The sequence below is a fragment of the Eretmochelys imbricata genome, chromosome 1 (assembly GCF_965152235.1).
Source record: "Eretmochelys imbricata isolate rEreImb1 chromosome 1, rEreImb1.hap1, whole genome shotgun sequence".
Lineage (NCBI taxonomy): Eukaryota > Metazoa > Chordata > Testudines > Cheloniidae > Eretmochelys > Eretmochelys imbricata.
In genome coordinates, this window is record NC_135572.1 from 163,386,453 (window position 1) to 163,412,163 (window position 25,711).

The 25,711-nt window shown below is 43.7% G+C and overlaps 1 protein-coding gene across 1 annotated transcript in view; it reads right to left on the reverse strand.

Moving 5' to 3' along the window:
- The window catches only part of SIM2 (SIM bHLH transcription factor 2), a 70,946-nt gene extending 47,935 nt beyond the window's left edge, over window positions 1–23,011 (reverse strand). The window contains exons 1-3 of the mRNA XM_077818660.1: window positions 22,837–23,011; window positions 11,208–11,290; window positions 6,619–6,708 (exon numbers count right to left, since the gene is read on the reverse strand). Coding sequence (XP_077674786.1) covers window positions 6,619–6,708; window positions 11,208–11,290; window positions 22,837–23,011 — 348 coding nt within the window. The remainder of the gene's footprint in view (window positions 1–6,618; window positions 6,709–11,207; window positions 11,291–22,836) is intronic.
- Window positions 23,012–25,711: the final 2,700 nt, after the last annotated feature.

The window sequence follows — 25,711 nt, forward strand, 5'->3', positions numbered from 1 at the left end:
TAGCCATCTATTCCCCACTGTTCCCTTCCACCTCTCCCTCCCCTACCCACCCCCACTTCCCAAAAAACAAAAACCCTGGTACACATTCAATATTCCAACCACATATTTTCACATTTCTTTAAACAGACAGCTTTCAGTTGCAGAAGGAAAACCAGAGATACCAAATTAACAATGTTAGCTCATATAAATCATTGCCCCTATGAGAAAAAAAGTGGGACCATTCCTTTTCAGGATTATAACAGGTGGGGACATCAACACCAGCTCAGTATATTTTGGCTTTGTTGGCTGGGGAAGGATTGGACGTCCATAAGGATGACTCTTTTTGCAACTTGTGATTTTTTTTCGCTCTTTGTAAAAGAAATAAAACAGGCAAAAGTGGCAGACTGATCCATAATATGTCTATGATTATAAACAGGGCTATGAGTTTCACAAAAACCCTAATACATCGTTTTTAAAGCATTGTGATTTGCATTGCTCTAAGCTCTCAAGAGAACAGAACAAGCAAAAAATCTTATTGGAGAAAGACGGAGTTTGGGTGAATGTTCAAACTGAAATGTGGGAAGGGGGGGGTGGTCTATGGCCTTTCCTGTCCCTCTGAGCTTAACCCTCTGTCTGGCACCATCCCCTCTTAAAATAGCTTTTACCCTTCGCTCATCCGGATATTTCTGAAGAGCAGGTTTTTTGCCTATGAAATGAATCAGACTGTACCAAATGGAATGTAGTTATAAAAAAGTGTTCATAGGAAGAATACCCTCAGATCTCTCTTATCCCGTCCCCTATCTTTCCTCCACCTGCCCTGCAAAGCTAATTACAAACACTAATTAGGTTAATCCAAAAGACTTGCATATTTCATCAATTATAATCATAATCCTCACATGGGGACTAATCCTGCAAAACCTAACTCATGTGGGTAGCCCTTGCTCTTGCAAGTAATCCTATTGACTTAACTGGGACTACTCACCCAAGCAAGGACTAGTCACAGAAAGATTCTCAGAATTGGGCCCATGGTCACAGTTTTACATACACTGAGATTCAGATCACATAGCTTATTTCTTAAAGTTAACATAGCTAGCTTTCTTGAATCTACATATAGGGATAAATTCTATTCTGTTATGCATGTGCAACCCCAGTGAAATCAATGCAGTTCTACATATGTAAGTGACAGCAAAATTTGATCTGTTGATTGTTAAATAAATCTGAGAAACCTAAAACCATCTTCAAAAATCTAGGGCTACATAATAGTCAAACAACCAAAATGTTTGTGCATAATTTTTGAACTGACCACTGTCTCCTGTTATGCATATGTTATAGGTGCTTTTTAAACATGCGATAAAATACTAACAGCTTAAAAAATAAATTATATGGTTCAATCCATAAAACTTCTGCAGTCTCACACATCAGGCTTATTAAACCAGATCCTGGATGAAGCATTTTAATATTTTTAAATACCTACTTATTACCAGTTGTATTTGTTTCCTACTAAGAGCTTTTTTTATGTGTAACTCAGCTGTATATTTTCTTTCTGCCAAGAAATGATTCGTAATAAACAGAGGACTAAATAAATGGATACTGGAAGAAAATAATAATTTATATTTTGCTACTGTTTTACTTTCATCCAGTAAGTATACTAAACTTTAGCAAGTTCAGATGTTTTTGGTTAAATATTTCAAGATTTATCAAAAATTAAATATAACTTTGGCTCCCTTGTGGAATCAGAAAATTGCTGGAGTGCTAGCCCAGACTTTCAAAACTTCAAAATCTATTTTTCACAATAGTTTTCTTTGTTTCTGTTTTAAAAGGGTTTTCCCTGCAGTCTATAAGTCCCGTAAGCAGTAATGTGTATATCTGTGTGCATGTGCACATATACAAGTTGCACTTAAACTGTACAGCCCACATCATACCATCAATTTTTCATCTTAAGTCCTCACAGAATTCACTAAGGGATTCTGCTAGAGTTGATAGCACAGTATGGCGCTGTCTCTTAGATGTGCGAGTAAGTGCATGGCTATGCACTGTGTATTTATAGAACTTTCCTCTTCAAAATGTTGTTATATGAATACAAGGATCAGGAAGTAAAATGATCATATGAACTTAAACGGTAATGGGTGATGCATTGTGCCAGCAGTTTTTAAGAAGAGCTTCACCGGGGAATTTGCCCCATTTATTATTCACGGAGTAAGGACACATAGGGTCAGATCCTCAGCTAGCGTAAATCAATGTAGCTCCACTGACTTTAATGGAGCTATGCTGATTTAAAGCAGATGAGTGTCTGATCCTCAGTATTTACTATTCCTGTTTCAAAAACTGACATGGACTAAGATAGGACTTTTAAAAATTATTGCTTCTGATACTTGTGTGTAAATTGTGTCTAAAAAAACTGAATTAGTGGAAAAAATACAAGTTAAGAAAATATCTTTAATGTTGCTTATACATTTGTAAACATACTTAAATGTGTTGGCTCCCAAAAGCTTAATCAGAAGGTGTAAATGACTCACTGTTCTTTCTGCTGAAGCTATAATCAGGATTGATTGAAGGTACAGATTACTACAGCACATCTCCAAGAATATCTTGTAAAAAAAATGTTATGTATTTTTTTTTATTGATCATAATTAGCTGTTTAAACAAATTGCACCAACTGAAAATTGACTTGTAATCTAGTTTCGTACTGGAAATGGTTCATAAAAAAGGCCTTTTTATAAACATTCTAAAAGATTATCTAAAATCACCATCATCACTCTGAGTGCCAGCCAAGACAAGCTGAGCCCAAACTCAGATATAAGAGCTCTTGTTGAAAATATAGTGTAGGATTATGACTTGGTGAGAGAAATTTGAAGAATTTGCTGCTATGGACCAATTCTGCTCCTATTGATGTCAATGGCAAAACTCCCAGAGACTTCAAGGGAAGCAGAAACAAGACCTCATTTAGGAAAGGATTTTTAAAAAATAAAATGCTGTGAAGCTTGTAGGAGCGACCTAGGTTTACAGTGTTTAAAAGTAAACAGTTCCTTGAAAAATCAAGAATGGAGAGAGATGGTGGGATGAGATTCCACAATAAGGCAAATTACTGCTGACAAGAAGATGGTTTTGTGTTTTTCTTTTAAAGAGAATAAAAGAATGCGATGCATCATTCGGTATCCATCCAGTAACTTTATTTTATGACAGACAGACAGATAGAAAGAATTGCATACTGTGAAATTGTTGGGGTTGGCTACTAAATCTGAAGTGGTGTTTTTTAAAGCAATCACAGTTTTACACTCCCTTTATACTCACTGCCTCTAAGTCAGGGGTTCCCAAACTTGGTCTGCAGCTTGTTGCGGGTAGGCCCCTGGCAGGCCGCGAGATGCTTTGTTTACCTGAGCGTCCGCAGGTACGGCCCCCCGCAGCTCCCAGTGGCCACAGTTTGCCATTCCTGGCCAATGGGAGCTGCAGCAAGCAGCGCGGGCACAGACTGGGCCACTGCTTCCCACACCTCCCATTGCTGGGAACGGCGAACCTCGGACACTGGGAGCTGCGAGCAGCCGTACCTGCGGAGGCTCAGGTAAACAAACTGTCTTGCGGCCCCACCAGGGGCTTACCCTGAACGAGCCGCTAACCAAGTTTGGGAACCCCCTGCTCTAAGTTCACATCTTCACATTCCCTTTGCTCTACAGCTTTCCTGAGAGATCAAGGCAATACCCCACTTCTTACAACTGCAGGATATTCAAGAATTTTCTGGTTAATCTTGCTTCAGTAAACTTTATGGGCCAAATGCCCCAGTCCTTCCCCAAGAAAAACTCCCATGGACTTCAGTGAGAGTGCATAAAGATGTACTTAAAGACAGGGGTGAAATTCACTCTTGTGCATAAGGCCAGCATATATCCAATTTAAAGGTTTTAAACGACACTGAAGTGGTGCACAGGCCTCATGGTGATCCCAGGGATGAACTTCAGCACAGTTTCTTTGAATCTGACATATTCAACTTATTTTATTCTCCGATTGATTCTGTAGTTCTTTGATGTCACTGGGATATATATATTATTCTACAGCAATGGGTGTTCCACCAACCGTCACTGAAGTGTTTCTTCATTCTCTTGTGTTTGTTTTGTTTTTAAGATTGTTTTCATATATATGAAATTTTCATATAATTTAGCAGAGTAACTAACACAGCCTCACACAGATGACAAACACATAGCTGTAGAACAATTGTTTTGTGTAAGCGGATCCGTTTCAATAGCTATGGTTATGATGGATCTTTTTAATAGGTGGGTGGGTAAAGAGGCTTTGAGTAAGGGCTCTAAATGCAGAGTGGAAAATATCGCCTCTTATTTGGAAAATATTTCAGGAAAAGGCAATATTTAAAAGAAATTTAAATATATATGTAAAATTATGAAACAGCAAATATATGCAACTGCAGGCTTAATAAACAGAGGGCTTGAATTAAAAATTCTCCTTGTACGTATTTTAAAAGTTGGTAGAAAAAGGAAGTGCCCACACTGAACCCTGCATAGTGTGTCACAATGTGAAAATTACTTTTCTAACAGAGATTACAAAAAAATAGACTGAGGGTTCCTTCCTGTTTATCGGGGGGATGTTTTCAGAATAGTGATACCACACATTTGCTTTTTCATGCTTTCTAGAGTTGGTTTCCTAATTGCTTCAAACAGTTATAAAACTATACCCAAATAGTCTTCCATTCTTTTCAACATTAATCACCATTATGACTTAAAATACACATTTTAATCTCTATCACATAACCCTTACAGTCTTGGAATAGTTTTGCGATATCTCCGTCCCTCATTGACTCTTCAGATCTTAGTCGCAAACACAGCATACCTCCCTTACCTTTAGCTCTTCATTTCTCTCTGCTATTAATCATTTATCTGTTTTATCAATTCTGCACAGCATTTTGGATGCAGCTGCTATGGAAGACACTTTACAAAAAGGTTAGTTCCTTGTGAGGCTGATGCAGAGCCCAATGAATCAATGAGCACCTTTCCATTGGACTTCAGTGAGCTTTGGATCAGGTATTAAGTCCCCAAATGTGTAGAGTATATTTTCAAACAAACTCATGGAAACCTGCATCTTACAATAAATACACTTCTAATTCTATTTGCTGTTGTATTTACTCTGAAAAGGTAAAAATTTAGAAGTGTCCTAAAAAACAAACAAAAACCTTTTACTTCTTGTGCAAAACAGTAGTAAACTGAGATTTACAAGTTCTATCATATGCATATAAAACACTTTACTGAAAAGATCACTGAACTGGAAAAAACTCAGGAAAAATGACTCAGAATCCCATCTACAAACTCATAAATCCCCCCCAAAAAGCACATTTATGGTAAGACATCTTCCACATCAGATTTCCTCTCTCATAGATTCATAGACTATCAGGCCAGAAGGGACCATAATGATCATCTAGTCTCACCTCCTGCACACGGCAGGCCACAGAGCCACATCCACCCACTCCTGTAATAGACTCTATATTTTAATAATTCTCAGTATCACATACAATCCAAAACATATACACTGGAAATCTCTATTTTTTTTCTTTTGAGATGTACAGCATTACCATGCAGGCAGTAGCTTTGAGTTCCAGGCTCAAGCTCAGAACCTACCTCCAGTTTGCAAAAACATTTATCAACCTTATTAAAGGTAATAGGATGGGGTGGGCAAACTTTTTGGCCCGAGGGCCACATCAGGAAATAGAAATTGTATGGTGGGCCATGAATGCTCTCAAAATTGAGGTGGGGGTGCAGGCTCTGGGGTGGGGCTGGAGATGAGGAGTTTGGGGTGTAAGAGGGTGCTCTGGGCTGAGACCAAGGAGTTCAGAGGGCAGGAGGGGGATCAGGGCTGGGGCAGGGGTAGGGAAAGGGGTGCAGGTTCCGGCTGGGGTTGCGGGCTCTAGGGTGGGGCTGGGGATGAGAAGTTTGGAGAGCAGAAGAGTGCTCCAGGCTAGGATCAAGGGTTTTGGAAAGTGGGAGGGGGATCAGGGCTGGGCCAGGGGTTTGGGGAGTGGGGAGAGGCTACAGGGGTGCAGGCTCCAAGCAGCGCTTACCTCAAGCTGCTCCTGGAAGCAGTGGCATGTCCCTTCTTTGTGGCATGTGGAGGAGCGGCCAGGCAGCTCTGCACGCTGCACCATCCGCAGGCACCACCCCTGAAGCTCCCACTGGAGAGCATAGGGGCCAGAGTGGGGTCATGCCACAGCTTCTGGGAGCCGCATAGTGCAGCCCCTGACACTGTGCCCCTGCTGAAGCGCGGCCAAGCCACCTGGGGCGGCCCCCGACCCAGTGCCCCGGCTGGAGCACCAGAGCAGGGCCCGACCCAGCGCCCTGAGCCGCGTGGTGCACCTCATGGGCTGGCTTAAAACAGCTTGCGGGCTGGATCCGGCCTGCGGGCCGTAGTTTGCCCACCCCTGTAATAGGAAGTAAAATTTAATCAACAAGAAAAGATACAAGGTAAGATAATCACATTGCCGCTGTAAGTAAATGGCTTTACTTAAATAAAACAAAACTTAAGCATCAGAACAAAATTAAAGCTTAAGACCTCACTGCAAAAAACTTAAATCTAGTACATTTACCAAGATATTACTACTGCAATCCAACATCAGTATTTAACAGATGGGCAGAAAGTTACTCCTACCTGGGATAAACCGAGATGAACAGATGCAGTTTCAGAGATATACATTATTTTGCCATCAGATGCTACCACAAAAACAAATCCATCCAATGTCTGTAAGAAATAAATATTTTGGATAAAAATCTCACAGTTTAATTGATAATTTAGAATAAAGTTTTTAAAGTGTTCCCCCTCCCAAGCAGAAATATATTACTAAAAAGAAATATTTAACTTATACTATCACTGTGAAGAATATTAATCACACACAAATTTGTGAAATCTACTTCATTATCCCCTTACAGAAGTTATGCTGCACTTTAAGTTAACATTCTCCTATTAACTTGGCTTACTATAATATTTAGTACAAACCCTGAATTATGAAGTACTTAAGGGAAAATCCAATGCAATACAGGCCATTTTTATGATGTAATGGCAGAATTGAGCAATGTTTTAAATTTCTTCTACTATATTTTTATTTGTGCTTGTGTGGACAGAGAATTGTCTTCTTCATAGCTACTTGGCATTTGCCAGGGATGAAAAAGCCCATGACAGTTTCAGAAAGAAACAAGCCATAAGGGAAACTTCATTGGACTGAAAGTGAAACATTGTAGTCATTCATCACTTGTAGTCATTCATCACTAACATTGCAACCTTATAATCTTAACTAATGATAACATTTAATGCAAACTTGTGGCCTGATCCTGCTAATCCTTACTCACATGAGGTCTAACTTGGAAGTAATGATTACTCATGTGAGTAAAGATTTGGAAGATTTAATTATCCCATAAAGAAAAGATTGATAGGATAGAAATTAAAACTGAACAAAGATGGCCGGGATTTTGTAATGATTTTGGTTGCCTCAATTTTGAGGTGCTTTATATTATATTTTAATAAGGGCTTGATTTTTCAGAAGGCCAGTACTTAGGAAAATCAGAAATATCTAAAATCACTAATCACTTTTGAACTTCCTGGCCAAATACCTGTACACAAGTAGATCACTGAAAAATAAACATGTATTTTTGGAAGGGGGAAACTAACTTCTAAAGTACAGAGATAAAACAACTGCCTTGTCTACCTACTAATTAATATTTTAGGATACTGAACCAGGAGAAAAGCTATAAAATCCTGTAAAAGTGGTGCATACAATGTGGCCCTAATAAAAAATATTCCAAATTATTCTCTGGCCTACTAACTATTTTTACAGCATATAATTGAAACCAGATTACTTTTTAGCTTTACTCTTTTTTATCCCCCTTCAACATAAACAAAACTTTGTAGATGTATTAAAATGGGAAAGAAATCACTGCATCCTTAAATAAAAAGGTCACTTTAAACATTCTTTGTCAACTTTCAATTGCTGTTCCCAATCGTATAGTAAAAGTTGTGTCCATTCTTCCATTAGAATTATTGTTAGGGGTTTCCAACTCAGCTAGAACAATTTTAGCTTAGAGTTGAAATTTGGCAAACAAAATTTCACCCAAGGTGCTATTCTTAAAAAAAAGTTGACAGTAACTGTGTTGATTTAATACAATTTTTGAGCATTTATAATTTAGAAGTAAAATCCATTTTATACATCAGTTATAGGTAATTAGCACATAATATTGCCTAACTGCTTTTGAGACTAAACAAATGTAAAATAACTAAGAGATTAAGTAGCTACTATACAAGCAAAGGCTTTCATAAAGATTTTTATGTACCTACACACAAATTTTCAAGATAGACCAATGGCTCCAAACCAACGGCTCCAAACCAACGTATCAACTAAACTTATCTGAAATAAAATTCAAAGTGCTTATTTAATGAGCTAGATGAGAACATCTCCAGGAGAGCAATCACCAAATCTTGCCTAAATATATTTATTAGGGCTGTCAAGCTATTAAAAATATTAATCACAATTAATCACGCTGTTAATAATAGAATACCATTTATTTAAATATTTTGGGCTTTTATTACATTTTCAAATATTTGCACTGTAAAAAAACAAAAGAAATAGTATTATTCAATTCAATACAAGTACTAATACAAGTACTTGTAGTGCAATCTCTTTGTCATGAAAGTTGAACTTACAAATGTAGAATTATGTACAAAAAATAACTGCACTGAAAGATAGAAAACACTGAAAAACTTTAGAGCCTACAAGTCCACTCAGTCCTACTTCTTGTTCAGCCAATCGCTCAGACAAACAAGTTTGTTTACATTTGCACGAGATAATGCTGCCCGCTTCTTGTTTACAAGGTCACCTGCACACGAGAACAGGCGTTCATGTGGCAATGTTATAACCGGTGTTGCACGATATTTACGTGCCAGATATGCTAAAGAGTTATATGTTCCTTCATGCTTCAACCACTGTGCCAGAGGACATGCATCCATGCTGATGATGAGTTCTGCATATGGCAGAATGTGGGTAAAACAGAGCAGGAAACATACAATTCTTCCCCAAGGAGTTCAGTCACAAATGTAATTAACACATTATTTTTTTAACGAGTGTCATCAACATGGAAGCATGTCCTCTGGAATGGTGGCCAAACCATGAAGGGGAATACAAATGTTTAGCATATCTGGCACATAAATGCCTTACACCGCTGGCTACAAAAGTGCCATGCAAATGCCTGTTCTCACTTTCAGTAGACATTGTAAATAAGAAGCGGGCAGCATTATCTCCCATCAATGTAAACAAACTTGCTTCTCTTAGCAATTGGCTGAACAAGAAGCAGGCTCTAAAGTTTTACATTGTTTTGGTTTCGAGTGCAGTTATGTAACAAAAAAAAAATCTACATTTGTAGGTCGCACTTTCACGATAGAGATTGCACTACAGTACTTTTATGAGGTGAATTGAAAAATACTATTTCTTTTTCGTTTTCACACTGCAAATATTAGTAATCAAAAATAATATAAAGTGAGCACTGTACACTTTTTATTCTGTTGTAACTGAAATCAATATATTTGAAAATGTAGAAAAACATCAAAAATATTTAATAAATTTCAATTGGTATACTATTGTTTAGCAGTGCAATTAAAACTGGGATTAATCGTGATTAATTTTTTGAATCACGATTATTTTTTGTAGTTAATCGCGTGAGTTAACTGTGATTAATCAACAGCCCTAATATTTATTTTATTAAAATCAATAATGTGTTTCAAACCCTTTCATGAAAGATAGTTTTCTCTTTTTAAACAAAGGAGTAAACCAATTTTAAGTTGGCTTTAAATAATAAGGGTATTGTGACCAAAAAAAAAAAAAAAATCCACTCTTCGTGCCATTTCAAATCTAATCTGAATCTACATCTTTTCTAACTGATCCATGCTTTTTGCTCTTCCTTTGTTAATACTGATTATTCACCTTAGCTGCTTTACCTAGCGCACCACGTCTTTTGGGGTTCAATCTTAAAAGCTATTCCAACTGCTCCAAGGGCCTGATTCCATACCCCTTGAAACTAATAAGGGGCTTTTACCATTAATGTCCATGTTCCTATAACTGTAGTTTATAATATAAAAGCTTCAGGTTTTCATTATGTTATTATTCACCTCACTGTATCTTATCTTCAAAACAGTGGGAATGAAAGACAAGAGTGAGCTACAATCCATTGCACTAGAAGTTGTCCGCTTCAACTCTAGTCATATGAATTGTATCAATGTTGCCTACTTCTTAGGCTACTCTGATACAAACTGGAAACAATGAGGAGAATTAATACAATAGCATGGAAAACAGAGTGACAAATTTTCTGAATGCACCTTTAAAATCCTACAGCTCAACAGACACAAATGCCAGTGGACTACGTTAGGAATGAGGTTCTGAAAGAGTTTCCAATACTTACGGATCCCAGGCTGAGTTTCTCTTTTGATTTAATCACTACCCCAGTGTACACTTAAAAACAGCTATGTGACTAAATATTAACCTTCCTCAATAAAACTGACCATTAAATAATTACAATTTATTATGTCTTTAAAGTGGGGGGGGAGAGTTCGCCCTCCATTAAGGTTACAAACATAAAACTCCCTTTGGGTGCCCCGGCCCAACTATTGCTCCCTAAATTCTCTGCTGCATGGGGACATCCACATGGGGAGCAGAAGAATTTCAGGGCAGATCAACAGGATTTGGAACAACTGTATTTTCAGGTGCTAACTAAATAGGAGATCTAATCCAGATGTTCACCTCCTGCTGCAGGAGCCATGCGCTCTTTTAAGGTTTTCCCTATTGAGCAATCTGTGGAGAACTATGATCTCCCATTTACAAAAACACCCTGACTGGATTGTTGATAGTAAATACAATCCACATTGCAATTCACCAGGGGCCGTTTGTAGTACCAAAAGAGATTCCTTAGTGTGTGTGCAGGGTGGGAGGATTTATTTGTAATTGTTGGACTAGGCTTACCAGGCAAACCGTTCTTATTAATGTAGGCTGTTGGTACTGCTAAAATCAAAGAACGAAAATTAAAAGGACTGGCTTCCCCCTGAACAGATGAAAGAAAATCGTGGCTCTAAGTTGTGTTAACAGAATGACCTCACAAAGGCTGCATGCAACAACTAGGCTGGGAGGGCGATAGGGAGGATTACACACAGAGTCACAAAAAATCCCAACGCAGCGAGTAAAACTCGAATAAAGCATCTTCTACCTGAAGCAAATGAGATCCCAGCTCTTTAGCCACATTATCCAAGGGCCCTATTCTGCTCGGCTGCCCCCAGGCGTCGCCCAAACCTGGAAAAGAAGCGACAGGTCAGTTAGAAACTCGGGGATGGGCATGAGCCTCCGGGGCCGCGCGTGTCCCCGGCTCCCTTGGCTGCGGGGCTGGCCGGGCCGCAGGACGCTAACACCAGGGCACGTCTCCCCGCGAGGGCGTAGGTTTGGCTTTTCTGTCGGCGAATCAGCGCCAGGACATTGGGGTTCAGGCTCGGGGCGAGCTGAGCCTGCTGGGGGGGTGGGCGCGCTCCTGCGCCTTAAAATGCCATTTTAGTTCCAGTCCCGCCAGGTACCCTGCCCGCGGCCCGTCCCAGCCAGGGCCCAGCTGCGCCCGGGGACGGACAGTCGCCGCGGGCCCACCGCTGTCAAACCCGGGAGCTGCCGCGCAGCCCGTGTCTCCCCACGCGACTCAAGTGCGCCTGGGCTGGAAGGTAACGCGGACCCCGGGCTCTGGGGGCCCGACCCGGCAGAAAGCCCCTGACCTGCAGCGGGGCGGGGCGGGGGGGGGGGGGGGGGCTGCAGGGCTGAGCCCTGCGTTACTCTGCTCTGCGACCGATGGCCAATGCACTGGGTAGGTGATGCGCCCAGGCAGACAAGCGCCCGGCTCCTCGTTATGTGCACAAGCCCCACGTCCTCGCCCTCCGCCAGATCGTCCCGTGCTCCAAGGGGGCTGTAACCGCTCCCCCATCGAAGCTGGAGCCCCTCAGGGCGGACCCCCGCCGCCGCCGCTCGGGGAAGCCGCAGGGGGACGGGGTGTCACTGGCGCACACGCGGCTGCCCCAGGCCGCAGCCCGGGCGGGCAGTGTGACTGAGCCGCGCGGCCCCGGAGCCGCTTTCCCGCCGAGGCCGCTGCGCCCGCCCCGCCCCGGAGGCGCCGGCTGCAAGGCGGGCGGTGGCTGTAAAGACAGTGGGAAATGGCTGCTTCGGGGGCCGAAGCTGCTGAGCGCCTCTTAACCCGCAGCAGTGACCTACGGGGCTTGACGAGGCTGAGCAAAGGGCCGGGCCGAGCAACCCCGCGGCAGGGGCCCGCAGCGGCCTCTGCTCAGCCTCGCTGCCCCTAGGGGCCCGGCCAAGCCCCCGGCTTCGGGGCCACCCAGGCGGCTCTGCAAAGCGAAGGGCCTCGCTGCGGCCCGCGGTGGAGCCCGAGCTCGCCGGAGGGGCCTGCGTGTGTTTCTTCCGCCATTTTATTTACGATGCGCCCAGACATTTATTTTCTTCCCCGGCGCGAACAATAACAGGGCTGTCTGGCGAGGCGCGGCGGCCAATGGCCGCTTATCTCCCTCTGCAGCGGACCCCGAGGGCGGCGCTAGAGAGCAGGTGCAAAGACACGCCCCGAGCCGGGGCAGGAGAGGTGGCTGACGCTGTCCGGAGTCACTCAGTCACTGCGGCCAAGTGCCCCCCCCGCCCCATAGCCCCGGCAGACGCTGCACGCAGCCCCACTGCCCCTGCCGCCTTGCCTGGCCATGCTGCTCGCACAAGCTAAGGTGAATTCACGACGTCGCCTCTCTGTAGCCGCTGGCCCCGCTCCACACACAAGCACTTGCAAGGGACACTCGTATGTCAGGACTGCTACGGGCTGGGCCGGGCCACCTCTGTTGCACTGAAGGAGACACATGGGGCCCTCGAATCAGATAGTGCTGTCGGGGCCCCTGCTCTCAGCGCGGCCTCCTCTTCTCTCCCCTCCTCCGGGCAATTATTTGTCACTGTCTATTGCTAAAGGCTGAGCAGGGAATGGCCTGGGTTTCCATTTGCTTTGCCTGACTGGCTGCAGGTGAAGCAGGCAGAGGCCTGGGCCAAACCCCAAGTCAAGGGGAGGCTCAGGACAGACAAGGAAGGGAATGGAGGGAAGGGAGAGGGTGAGAAGGTCAGGATAAACCTAAAAAGTTGTGAGGCAGTTGTTGTGCTGGTGTTACTGACCAATATTATCTCATTGTTTCCTCGTGCTACCCCACCTCATACTTCGATTGTGAGCTCTTTGGGGAAGGGGCTGTCTTTTTGTTCTGGGTTTGTGCAGCGCCCAGCACAAGGGGTCTTGGCCCCTGACTAGGGCTCCTAGACCCTACTAATACAAGTGAAGACCAATATTAATAAACAATGGTTCAAGACATGACTGTGCTTATTCCACTTCCACCACTACCACTGACCTTCCTATAACTCAGTCATCCTTCTGCTACTCCTGTGCTAAGGAGCCATATCAATAATTCAGTGTATCCAGTCAGTCCAAGAGGTATGTCTTCTTTGAACATCCACATTAGCCATTGGAGTTGCCTGAGTGTATGCGTCAGTAAACTGAATGGCAGAAGACTTTTACCTTGAAAGGCTGTTTTTGCTTTGGGGTATCTGTCTATATTTTGATACATTTCCCTATAGTGTGAAAATGCATTTTTTAATAAATAGAGCTTCCATTCATCTGCTGCTTTCCTCTATATCAAAGCACTTTACAGACGTTTACAAATTCCACTGCTACATAAAGTATTCCCATCTTTCTCTGCTAAAATGCAACCTTCTCTTGAGTGGAAAGTATCTGCTGTTTAAAGGAGCACAGAAACATGAATTTTCCTTGGCAAGATGATACTAAATTAAAGCGTTAGTAGTTATCTTATTGCTATACAGACTGCCCTTTTTAATGGTGTAAATGATAAAGTCACCTTGAGCCAATCAAACGAATTCACTCATAACGTTACAGATACATTTTTAAAAAACTACTCATGGCTAAGCGGTCTCCTGACTAACTGAAGTACAAAGCAGGTTTGTTCCTTAAGCCAGTCATAGAGAGGATTTTATAATGGTGTGTGAACAACTGTCACTCCAATATAGCAATGCCTAGCGGTGTATTTGATTGTAGCCTTTGGTATTACAGTTACAGTTTTAGCAATGTCATGTCAGTATTTCCATTATTTTTAGCGGAGCCTTCTAGCGCAGACTCACTATTAACATAAAATCTCTGTCCAGCAGTTTTTTTTTCTTTTCGAAATTTAAAATCGGTTTCGCCATTAAAAAATTATATCGAATTTGAATACATTTAGTGGATTCGTTAATATTTTTCCTTGTGTTAAAGTCATTTAATCAGTCGATAAAATATTATTTTCAAAGGTGGGAATAAAGCGAATACAACCTGAAATTCTGAAAAAGGGACCGCTGCACATGAACGGCTCTTCCTAGAGGCGTGCAGATGGGTTTGTAGGTGAGTGGTGCATATGGAGGCAATAAACTCAAAGGAGCTATTCCTGTCTAACCAGTAAACACTGTACATTTCACTCACTAGGCAGGACCTAGCCAAAAGAGCTGCTGGTACAAAGTAAGCATTCTGTAAATTGCTGAAATGCAATGTGTGATTACTTAATAGACCTGAATGGTTCCAAATGACGAGCTTGTAGACTGGTTTTAAAGGAATATTCTATAGCGCAGTTCTCACGGAGTCATTTTTAAGGAAGCTTTTAAGATGTATATTGCATATTTACCTGTGAGAAAGCTGAGCAGCTGGAGGATTTTTTTTTCTGGCAAATATTTAACATTTTTAACAACAATCAAGGGGTTGCAAATTGTTCCCCATTCGATTTTAAATTTATGGGATTACCTCTATCAATTAAGGTCAGACATTTATCTAGAGCGAGAGAGGTTCACAAAGCCAAGAAATTCCAATCCAGACTGAATTCCAGAGCCGGACATTTCTGTGCCACAAACTGAACCCGAAAGTAGTCTGTTATCCAATACAGGAAGCAAATGGTGAAGCAGACTGTCACAGAGAAAATATCTAGCTTTTTTTCTTAACTAAGCTGTATTGCCTTTGTCCTGGAGGTTTGAGTTCTGACTTGCTTCTCCAAAGCTCCTTTATACAGCCACACAGCCATGTTGCGGACAAGTGGCATCATCTCTTTATAAATGTTAACTAGAGGGCTCTCTTCACTTTCTCATGATCTTAATCGTGGTTCTCCTGCATTCTTTTCTCATTTTAATCGACGTGTGCTGGGAATGCAGTGTGATGGAGTGTCCCTCCAGTACCTAGCACATTGGAGCTTCAATTTTTGTTGGGCCTTTGCCCGCTACTACCCCAAGACAAATATAAGTAACAACTGGCGGTTCTATTTGTCTCCCACGCATTGAAGATTTTCTTTAGCCGGGGCGCCTGGACAACTGACAGTTCTACGGTGACTGTTTTCTATGGGGAGGTAAAAAAATCACATGGCAGGACACTTGAAAGTAGAACGAACCTCGTAGAGAAACTCCACGGCGTCTGATTCTCATTTTAAAATGCTCCCTCCCTTTTATTACTAAATATGGACACGATTCTCTCCCTTAATCTGATATCTCAAACTTTGTCAGGACATTTTAATATTCAGCTGGTGGCATTTCTCAGTCTTCAGAGGAAAAAAATGGGTTAAATTGTAACAAAATCTGGAAGCATTTTACGTAAAGAAAAGGTTAAACAAAAAAAAAACAGTAGCTTTTCTGTTTGGAAATCTGCTAAAAGAATTACTTATCAGTAAAGTAGTCCATAAGTATCAGATTGCCCTGTAATTTGGAGTGTTTCCTTTGTGTCTCCACCGTTTTGTGCTCCCACTCCCCTTTAGTGCACGATCCTGCGCGTTATTCAATAGCCTTAATTTAAAGGAACCTGGGTCAACTACAAACATTGGGATTTCATTGCTCCCTCTCCGGTGGGAATTTCACTGGCTGTTGGGCATCCTCCCCTGGCCTTGCAAACAGCTTATGAAGGAGAAAGGCACGTTGCAATTATACAGGAGGCAGGAGAGCGGCAAACCAACCCACACCATCCGACTGCAAGAGACAAAAAAGGAGGTGCCCCCACAGCTTCCTTTCCCCCTGCATTGGAGATGCTGATGGTGACCCTAATAATTCAGCTGTGAGGTTTCTTGTGATCACACACATACTCCAACAGAGAGCTAGGACCTAGCCCGATCCCGCAGTTCTCACGGGAAAATTTCTCACTGAAGCTATTGTGGCACTTGGGACCCATCCCTGAAGTCAATGGTAAAGTCCCTTTGATTTCTTTGGGGGCAAGACCGGGCCTAGACCCACATCAACCCTATTCTCGACTCTGGAACACGGGAAATAGCTGCAGGTGCGCTGATCAAATCGGGTTGGGAATCGGTACACACGGGTTTGGAGACGCATTTCTCACCTCTGCAAACTAGCGTTGCTCCAAGTCATAGCAACTCCCGGGGCTCTGAAATTTCAGCAGTTGTGTCGCCTCCTGCTGAAATACTGTCTGCACACTCACCTTAACTATACGGGGATAGGGGGGGTTGCACTAATGGAGTAGGGGGAAACTATCTTGACTTTCTGGCACATAAATTATCACGACACTTGACAGAATTAGATCGACCGCGTCCTTCAATAGCTCGATCACTCTTAGCTGTGTTAAGTTTGTTGTGTTTTGGAGGTGGCTAGGACCTGGCCGAGTAAGAGGAAAGGATACAGGCCTTTGACTCCTGTTCAAGTAGTGGATTGGAACGCTAAGTATATATGACAAATTATTTTAGATCTATTAAATATGTATTAAGAGATCCACTTGTTTTCTAGCTGTATTTTTAAGTCACGTATCAGAAATATTAGTGCGGTCGGGGTTAAGATTTCTTGAGAAAAAAATGTTAAAAAACCCAGCCCAAACCGACTGTTTTGTTGGAGCCAACAAACTTATACCACAGACTCAAACCCGCTCCAAATCACAAACAAGAGCGAGAGAAAAACCTTCCTGTAATGACAGTATTTAGACGCATTTAGTGTGGCGAGATATTTGAAAGTCTCACTCACAACAAGGGCAAAACAGACAAACCACAGTTCATAATTATCATCTGCGGACGATCGTGCCATCCAGATTTGCTCTAGGAGGAAACTGAAATGCGTCTTGCCGCTGATGTGAAAAGTCCAGCTGCTAAGAAATGATGGAGGAGATTATTAAAATCCCTGGATTATTCTAATCTGCTCCCGATTCCCATATCTTTCTTGCAAGCAGCCCATATACCTGTGACTGCTTCCCAGTTATGAATGCCTCCAACATTCCAGTGATCTTTAAATGCCACCGATTTACATTTAGAGCAAGCCTCAAAGGAAGCCCTAATGCCGTCTGTTATTTTAATAAACCCTTTAAGACCATCTACTACTATTAAAATAGGCACACACGGCTTCATGAATGGCTCACTCTCAGCAGTGTTTGTAGCCTTTAAAGCGAATGTTAAACGTCGCAGATGTACAGAAAAATACTGAGTTGAAACTGTTGCAATTCAACCCGCGTTATATTCCTGGCTCTATTTTAAATACACTGAGGACAAGAAAATATATATATGCCCTTTAAAGAATTATTAAAATGTCTTTTCATAGGAGTAAGCAATAGGTCCCAGATTTTACTGTTAAGACATGATGCCAAGCACAGAAATAAAAGAAAAATTCACACTATCTCCCAGGCTTTTGTTTTGTTTTTCAGTAGTGGTAGGAATAGCATACGCTACATTTTTGAGTCACTTATTAAGCAGCTCATTCCTTTTGGTTTAATCATTAATAAATCCGCAGTGTTAAAGCTAGTTCTTGAAAATGCGTGGAGTCACAATTTAACCTCAGCGCCATAACCTGGTGGATGGGATAATTTCAACTCAACAATAGGTTTCCCGCCCCCCACCTCCCCCCACACACTTCTATTTGTTCATTTGTGGAAAAACGTATTGACAGCCAAGCACCAAAAATATCTCGTAGTGTATTTTTGTTCTGCAGTAATAAATGGTTTGGCAAAGTATCAAAACGCGACAGAGGATGACGTTACAGAGCTTGGGTGTAGGGATATACGCTATGTTTCTGTCTCCTGGATTTTAATTCAGAATTTGAAGGTCAGAGCAAATCCACACGGAAAAAAGATATCATACTGAAGCACGAAATTATACCCTACAAGACTAGCACTTTGGGAGAATAAAAGAGGTTTAATGAATGTAACTCTCCTTTCACGCTCACTTCGGTGGGCCTGTTCCGGATCCTCCCGCGGGGCGTTCCGTGGGCCCAGACTAAACTGTCCATCTTCTAAACATACAGTAACTGGTTGGATGGGAACTCGGATTGCCTCAAGCCCCAAAGCCTAGGGGAGCGTAGGGATGCCCCACAACCGCGGACACCTTTTAAAAATGTATTAAAAGTTGTCTACGCTATGTGCCAGGGCGTTCTTAAACCGTTAGCTACCGAGGCTTTTAAAACCCCACCCTTTTCCTGGCCTACTCAGCAAGTTTCATAGCTGGACAATAATTTCTGATCAAATGTAGTAGAAATTCGATGGTTTAGCAGCTAGGTTGCAGACTTCTGACGTCTCTTCCCCTCACGCCTCCCCTCCCCTCCCCTCCCCCAGTTTAAAGAAACAAAACTGGTTCCGTGTTGTCACGAAGATGATCATTCAGTCCTAAAAGTGGATGTTTACACACATCGGAAAGTGGTGTAGTGCACTTTCCCTCTTGTATTTACAACGTAATTATATATCTCAACATAGGTTATTCTAGATTTGATTCACCTTTTAGAAATTTTGGCACAATAAAAGGAAGCTGGTTTCTAGCCAGGACATATTCCTCTGGGCCAAATTCTGTTCCCATTGATGTGAACAGCAAATTCCCATGGACTTTGATGGGATGCGGATTTGGCCCTAAAGGTATCTTGGTTGTCTGTCAAGCGCGGATGAAAAAAATCACATCAAGTACAGTTTGTAGCCATGTGTCTAATATTTATGTCTCGGAGACACATGATCTCTGATGGGCACACTGAGTCACTAGACATCTGCAAAACCTTGAAGTAATTTTCTGTTACAAGAGAGTTTAAAATACTGACTGCAGACACATCATCTATTCCTCTCAAAAAACCAAGATCTCAGCAAAATATTGAATAGCAGAAAATATGCATGATGGCGCTTTCGGAGATCAACAAATGATAGCTCTCCAGGCTCTGTTTCACTTTGGGGAACTGATCCCAGACTGCACTTGTCTGTAACGCTAACTCTAAAAAGAAGGTATTTCTATTCTGCTGACTAAGGCCACTAAATAATGCTATTTGGGAAAATATCAGGGAGAGAGGGAGAAGTTCATTATAATTTCCTATATAAAAAACAAATTCAGAAACATCAGCTCTTTCCTGAGGAAAGATACCCAACTATGAAGGGAGTTATTGATAGTGAAAGGAATTATGTCCCAACCACTTCCCCGCAAGTGTCTGGCAGAGCGTAGCTCCCAGCTTGAAACTTTCCAAAGTTGAACCAATTTATTAATGGGCATGGCTGAAATAATTTAGTTATCACTTTCCAACAGCTCTCCCCCTATGAGTTTAAAAAATATATTCAGAAACACAGGAGTAAATTATTCACTTCGTCTTTCATATACTATTCTCAGTGTTCATGGTTTTCATTATAATTATGCAGTATTTATGGCAAAAGAATACGTTTGTCATATGTATTTTTAAAATTACTCATAAGCATATGGGGAGTGCAGAAGCACACCGTCATTTGGTCTGAAGAGAATTTACACATAAGACACTGCCATCCTAGGTATATAAACTCGCAAGGCTTTCATCCTCTGGTTTTTAAGTGTTCTTAAAAAGTGAACTGCAGTTGTTCGTTGACACAGTTTGTTCAACAGGAGAGTTTTGTCTGGGAAACCTGTAATATGACCCTGTCCAGAGAAATCTCAACATATGTATTTCTAAATATGTAATTTAGTTATTTTTTGGGGGAAAACATGCGATCGAAAATTGGGAAACCCTCCCGAAATTACTACAAGATATTTCTTAATCGGGACTTTTATAATGACTTAAATTTGCGAAAGTCATTAGCAATATACCAAAGCACTGGGATGTTTTAGTACTATTAGAACGGTAAATGTCTTTATTTTATATGTTTGATAGAACCCTTTCGTTTAAACAAAATTATTGATTTTAGGTAACACTAAGTAAATCATTGCTCATAATTATTGACGTAGCTGATAAAGCTTTTCTCGTTTTTCATTTGTAACCCTTTCATAAGCTCCTTAGAAACTGAGATGAATAACAGACTTTTCATTCTGGAATGCTAATTGTTCCTCTCCTCCCCCATCATCTGTCCAGACAGGCCAAACAAATCACAAAAGAGGAGATTTGGGTTTATTTAACCACATAGAGAATCTTATCCAGCATTTAATTTCATTTCTCTCATCCAGTTTAGTGGTCATACAACATGACATATTACAAACGGCCCCACACAATGTATGTCAATTGGCCACTTCCGCTCAGTGAAAGAAACATTTGAAGTGTGTACTTGTTTGGAAGGGGTGTGTGTGTGTGGGGGGGGGGGTTGGTATTTTTTGGATTAAGTGTTTGGTTTAAAAAAATCTGAGGGGAAAATCTCAAATTTTATGTCCATTGCTCGCTCTCCCTTTAAAGGACACGGTGTTCAAGGTTGAGTCGAGCAGACTGGGGTCTCCACACACGCGAGAGCCAAAGGGCCAGATTCGGATCCCTTTATCCCAGCTGAATAGGCCCGCGTATCCCCATGAAGCCAATGGCGCCCGCTCTGCAGGAAGGCGCTGCTCAGTGGGAGTAGGGGACCATAACTGCTTCGGACTCCGAGCTTTGCCCAGATCTCTCATTTCGCAGCAGATTTTCAATTTCATTGAAAAAGGCCGCGCGTCCTACAGCCCCGGCTCAAGCAAAGACTCCCTTGGCGAAAAAGTCCTACTGGAGATTTGGTCCGAGCCAGGGTCCTCCCCGGCTCTTGCAGGAGCGGGGCACGATCATTAACAACCAAAGATGAAATCTTTAACCTGCCGCTCATTTACAAAAGAGGGTTTATTAGTCTACTTACGGATGCGAATTTTTATGACACTTTTTTTACAGCTAATTTCGCTGCCAGCCCCGTGCTGTGCCGAATAATTCCAACGTTTAAAGGGTTTGGCATGGGTGCAAAAGACGAGGGCGAGGCTAGAAATGCTGAGCTCTGTGCTGGGCGCTGGATCCCTGCAGGCAGGTGGACTGGGCAGCGTTTATACAGCTCGGTAAATGCTGCGTTTTCAGAAACAAACACCCGCCGGGGACACCTCCCCCCCAGGAGAATGAAAACAATTTCCCATGCAATTAGTAACGGCGGGGGGAGGGGGGAGGTCTTCTAGCAGATGTCCCAGCGCTATGTAACTAATTATATCACCCTGCTGACAAGTGGACTCCAGACCAATGCACCATGCCAGGGGTTTATTCGCGCCGGGCCACCTAACGCAACCAGTTCTATGTATCCGTTCGGGACGCGCTGACATTTCGCTGCTGCTGTTTGTTTGGGGTTGAGAGCACATCCCAGGCTGCTGCACGAAGTACGTTGAAGAACAGAGAGAGGCGAAATCAAAATAATCTCGGAGAGGGGACCAAGCTTTAAAGCTGTTAGCACAATGCGCGCGCTGCAATTGAGCAGACAATGTGTGTGGCGGAACGGAAACTAAGCCCCAAGTCATGTCCTGTGTGCTCAATGTTACGTCTCGCTCTTTTGGTAGCAATTTTTATACACTCTGCGCCTGTTGGAGGTGATGTTTGGTTTGTTTGTTTTTTTAAGTCACACCTGCAAGTTTATTGATGTTCATTATATTATATTTATATTATTCATACATATTTAAAATAGGTTCCCTTGTTGTGGTGTCCCTTTTGTTAGATTTATTCTCAGATATCTGTGCCCCTCTCACGGGAGTTCTCTGTCCCTACCTCTTGCAAGTGAGTTTCATGTGAATTTGTGCTCTCCTATTTTCCACATGACCCACCCCCAACTCTCGCTCCAATGTGAGCGAGTGAAGACAAAACACCAACTTGTCCCTAGTGTTATCCAAAGGTATTCTTGGTTCTAGGCCTCACCAATGAAGTGCCTGACCTGCTAGTTGTAGGCTGGATCCCCTCCCCCCATTCTGCCTAGGTCTGATCTCTACACTTTCTATTATCGCGTCCTAAATTAGGACAATCATTTAAGCAGATCTAACCTCGCCTCCCTCCCTTCCCCCCCCCCACACACAGGGAAAGAAAGAAAACAAAATCACAGAATGTACCACGCACAGATCTTGCTTTGTGTTCAGTCAGCTGCCTGGCATCATTTCCCCAAGATCTGAGCAGCCTCATCGCCCGGGGTTGGAGCTCTGCTTCTTTCCCTCCTCCCGGTTCTGTCGGGCTCAGCGCCGCACAACGCGACCTACAAATATTCCCGTTCCAAACTCTGGGGTATTATTTAAGCTTTAAAATAAGCCTGATTAATACGACTGAACCCGTGGCGACTGGCCCCCTGCCTGCTTAGCGCCTTGGGCACAGGTCACAATCGGAAATACAATTCACAGAGACGGCCTGGGGTGTGCGTGGGGAGGGGTGGCTATGTCTAAACAGTCAAGGACAGACAGCCACCGTTTCAACTGCTGTCGCGGCTCATTCAGCCCCCCTTGCACCCTCGAAACGCAGACGGTCGTAACTGCTAAGAGACGGCACCCAATGTGTGCTGTCCCGTCCCCCCGCCGCCCCGCAAAGCCCCTGCCTTAGGCTCCTGCCCTGCGAGAAGCAGCAGGTGCCCCGGAAGCAGCCGAGGGATTTACCTTCTGGGAAGACCGCTCGCATTTTCAGGTAGCTGGTGGTGAGGCGGATGATGGAGGCCTTGTCCAGCTGGGAGGTGATAGCTGAAGGCAGGGGCAGCAACTTGGCCAGTTCGTAGAATTCTCCATTTTCTTTTTCCCTTCTAGTCTTCGCAGCATTCTTGGACTTTTCCTTCATCGCGGCTCTTGCACGGCAATGAGGAGGGTGACACTGGCATATTAGACCCGATCCTTCCGGACTGCTGCGAGCATGGACTTTGACTGTACCGTTAATACTATTTTCTTCGTAAAAAACAGAACAAAAATCAACGCATCAGAAGGGCGAGAGTGGGAAACCACCTCTGTGCCACAAGCCGCAGCAGGTCAGGAGAATGCAGTTCTGGGCTGACTCTGCAATGCAAATGTCTCGCACTTGGAAAGTAGAGACTGAAAGATCTACATGAACCAGGACCGTGGCTGCAGCTGGAAATGGATCTTCTCGTTCACAGAGAGCATATCCCCCTTTTTTTTTCTTTGTTTAGCGAATGATTTCCTGCTCTATGCAATTCTCCCCCCTCCGAAAAACAAAGCCTTCAAGCAACTGCTCAGCAGAAAATAATTGTGCTAGACAGTCTGCAATTTTTTTAAAAAAGGTGGTTGTCCTCTAATGAACTAGTGCAAAGGGATCTGGTCCCAGAGCCCAAGGTGCAGAGGAGAAGACAAGCTGGAAAGGCAGCCCAGGCATAAAATGAAAGTCAAAGCCGGTGAGGAGGGATTGCTCTAAAACCACAGGCTCGCTTTTCCTTCTAGGAGAGCGACCGCTTGTCTTGTAACCAGTGTTGGAGAAATATGCTTTCACAGTACACGTGTGTCTCAAACTGTGTGTATTTTAGACCACTAGTGCAGAACTTGCCTTCAATTCTGCCTAGCACAAGCCCCGTTCACCTCTCATCTGAGATTTGGGGAATAGGGTCTGCAGCAGCCAAGCTGATTTCGCTGCTCCAGCCCGTGTTCTAAATCCGGTTCTCCTAAACAGTTACATTAAAGGATCCATTTTCCTCCAGGCCAGCGCCACTTCAGGGCTGTCAGTACCCAAACAAGTCCAAGTGCTGGCCAAGGCAATTCGTTAAAAAAAGGCTTTTATATTATAAAGAGAGATTTTTATTATTTGACACGTATTGAAAAAATAAAAAGCCGATGCGAAGCGAGAGCTAGTTCACGCTGACATGCGACTAGAGCGAGGACTCTACCTTACAGGAGAAATAAGGGTTTGCTATTTCACCTTCCAAGAGCTGACAGCCGCATTCTCCAAGCGCACCGCACAGCAGCGATCGGAGGCAAATTCCCCACTCTCCCAAAGCCTAACTTCGGTGCTGCTCCCACGCACCGAAACACTAAGGTCTTCCTCCTCCTTCTCCTCCGCCTCCTCTTTTCCAGGAATAGCCAGCGGCTCTGGAGTGGCACCTTCAGTTAATTCTTTGGTGAAGGCTGGAGCAAGCGAGGAGCGCCGCGAGAGGGGAGGGGATAAATGTGCCCCGTGACGTGTCCGCCGGTGCAGCAGCGCCTTCGGCAGGACCCACAGACAGAGGCGCAAGGGAAGGACCGCAATTAGCGCTTGCAATGGAAGGGGGAGGTGGACTGGAGGGGGTGTGGTTGTACTTGGAACAGTCTCCGGCTGGTGCTCCGGACCTCACAAACTCAGCCCATATTACACACCCGCATCTACAGCCAGACACAGAGAGACACACATTTCTGCGGTGATCTGGCATTGTGAACGTATTATAAATAGCGCGGTTCAAAATAAGCTGGTGGGAGATAGGTGCTAATATCCGAGACTTTGAGCAACACGGCAACGCGATAGCCCAGGAGGCTGGGAGAGCAAGTGGTTGAAAGGACCTATACATAGAGCGGGGGCTGGGCTAGAGTCTCTCTCATCTCACACACCATCCAAACCTCTTCTCCTGCCGTTGCTGAACGCCCCGGGTCCGTAGGTTGCGGGTGCGCGCGTGCCCCCCCGCACACACACGAGACTATGTACCCACACGCGAATGTAGTTTCATTAGCCAAGCGCGCAAGGATTCGGGGAATCGCAAACACTCTTTGCACGCAGTCAGTATCAAAGGAGGCCCGGGCCTGACGCTGGGCGCCGAGAGATCTCTGCTGATGGTCCCGGACACTTCTTTGGTCATTAGAGTGGAAAGCATTTGCAGCTAACATCGTGGAACCGTGGGCCCAAAACCTGCGCTCAAGCAGAGCGCCCAGGATGAGTCCAATGGGATGCAGGATCAGACCCTGGGGGAGGAGTGGGTTAGGTTATAGTGCACATCTGGCACCTATAGATCAGTGTCTCACACAACTGCAGCCAAAGTACTCAAGACTTCCCTTTCGGGATTTGTAATCCATCGACATGAATCTGTGTGGCTGGCGATCAAACAACCAGTCATGGGGGAATGGATGAGGACTGAGAGCAGCAGCTCACCGGGGCGCTTTCTTTCGCTCAAGAAGGTAAAACAAAAGAAACAAACAACAAAAAACCAAACACACACCAGCAAGCAAAAAGAAAGGGGGAGAAATCCGGGAGTCACAAATCCGCTTGGCAAGCTAGGCAGGAGTTTAGTGATGCCCATTCAGACCATCCATAGCCCTAGGAGCCGGGGGCGGCATGGACGGGCACTACACGTGCACGCTCAGCGTGAGGCAGGTACACACGCACACAGTGTGGGATTGTCACCGCTCGCCTGCTTTGATTTCTCCAGCAGCGGCTGTGCCCACCTCTCCTTTGTTCTGTATTAAGCAGAAAAAACACCAGTGTGCCGGGAGGAAAAGTCCTGCCCTGGTCGCGCTGCCTTTTTGATCCCCTGATATATCATGCTTAGAGTCCTGGGGGCTCTAGTCTCCC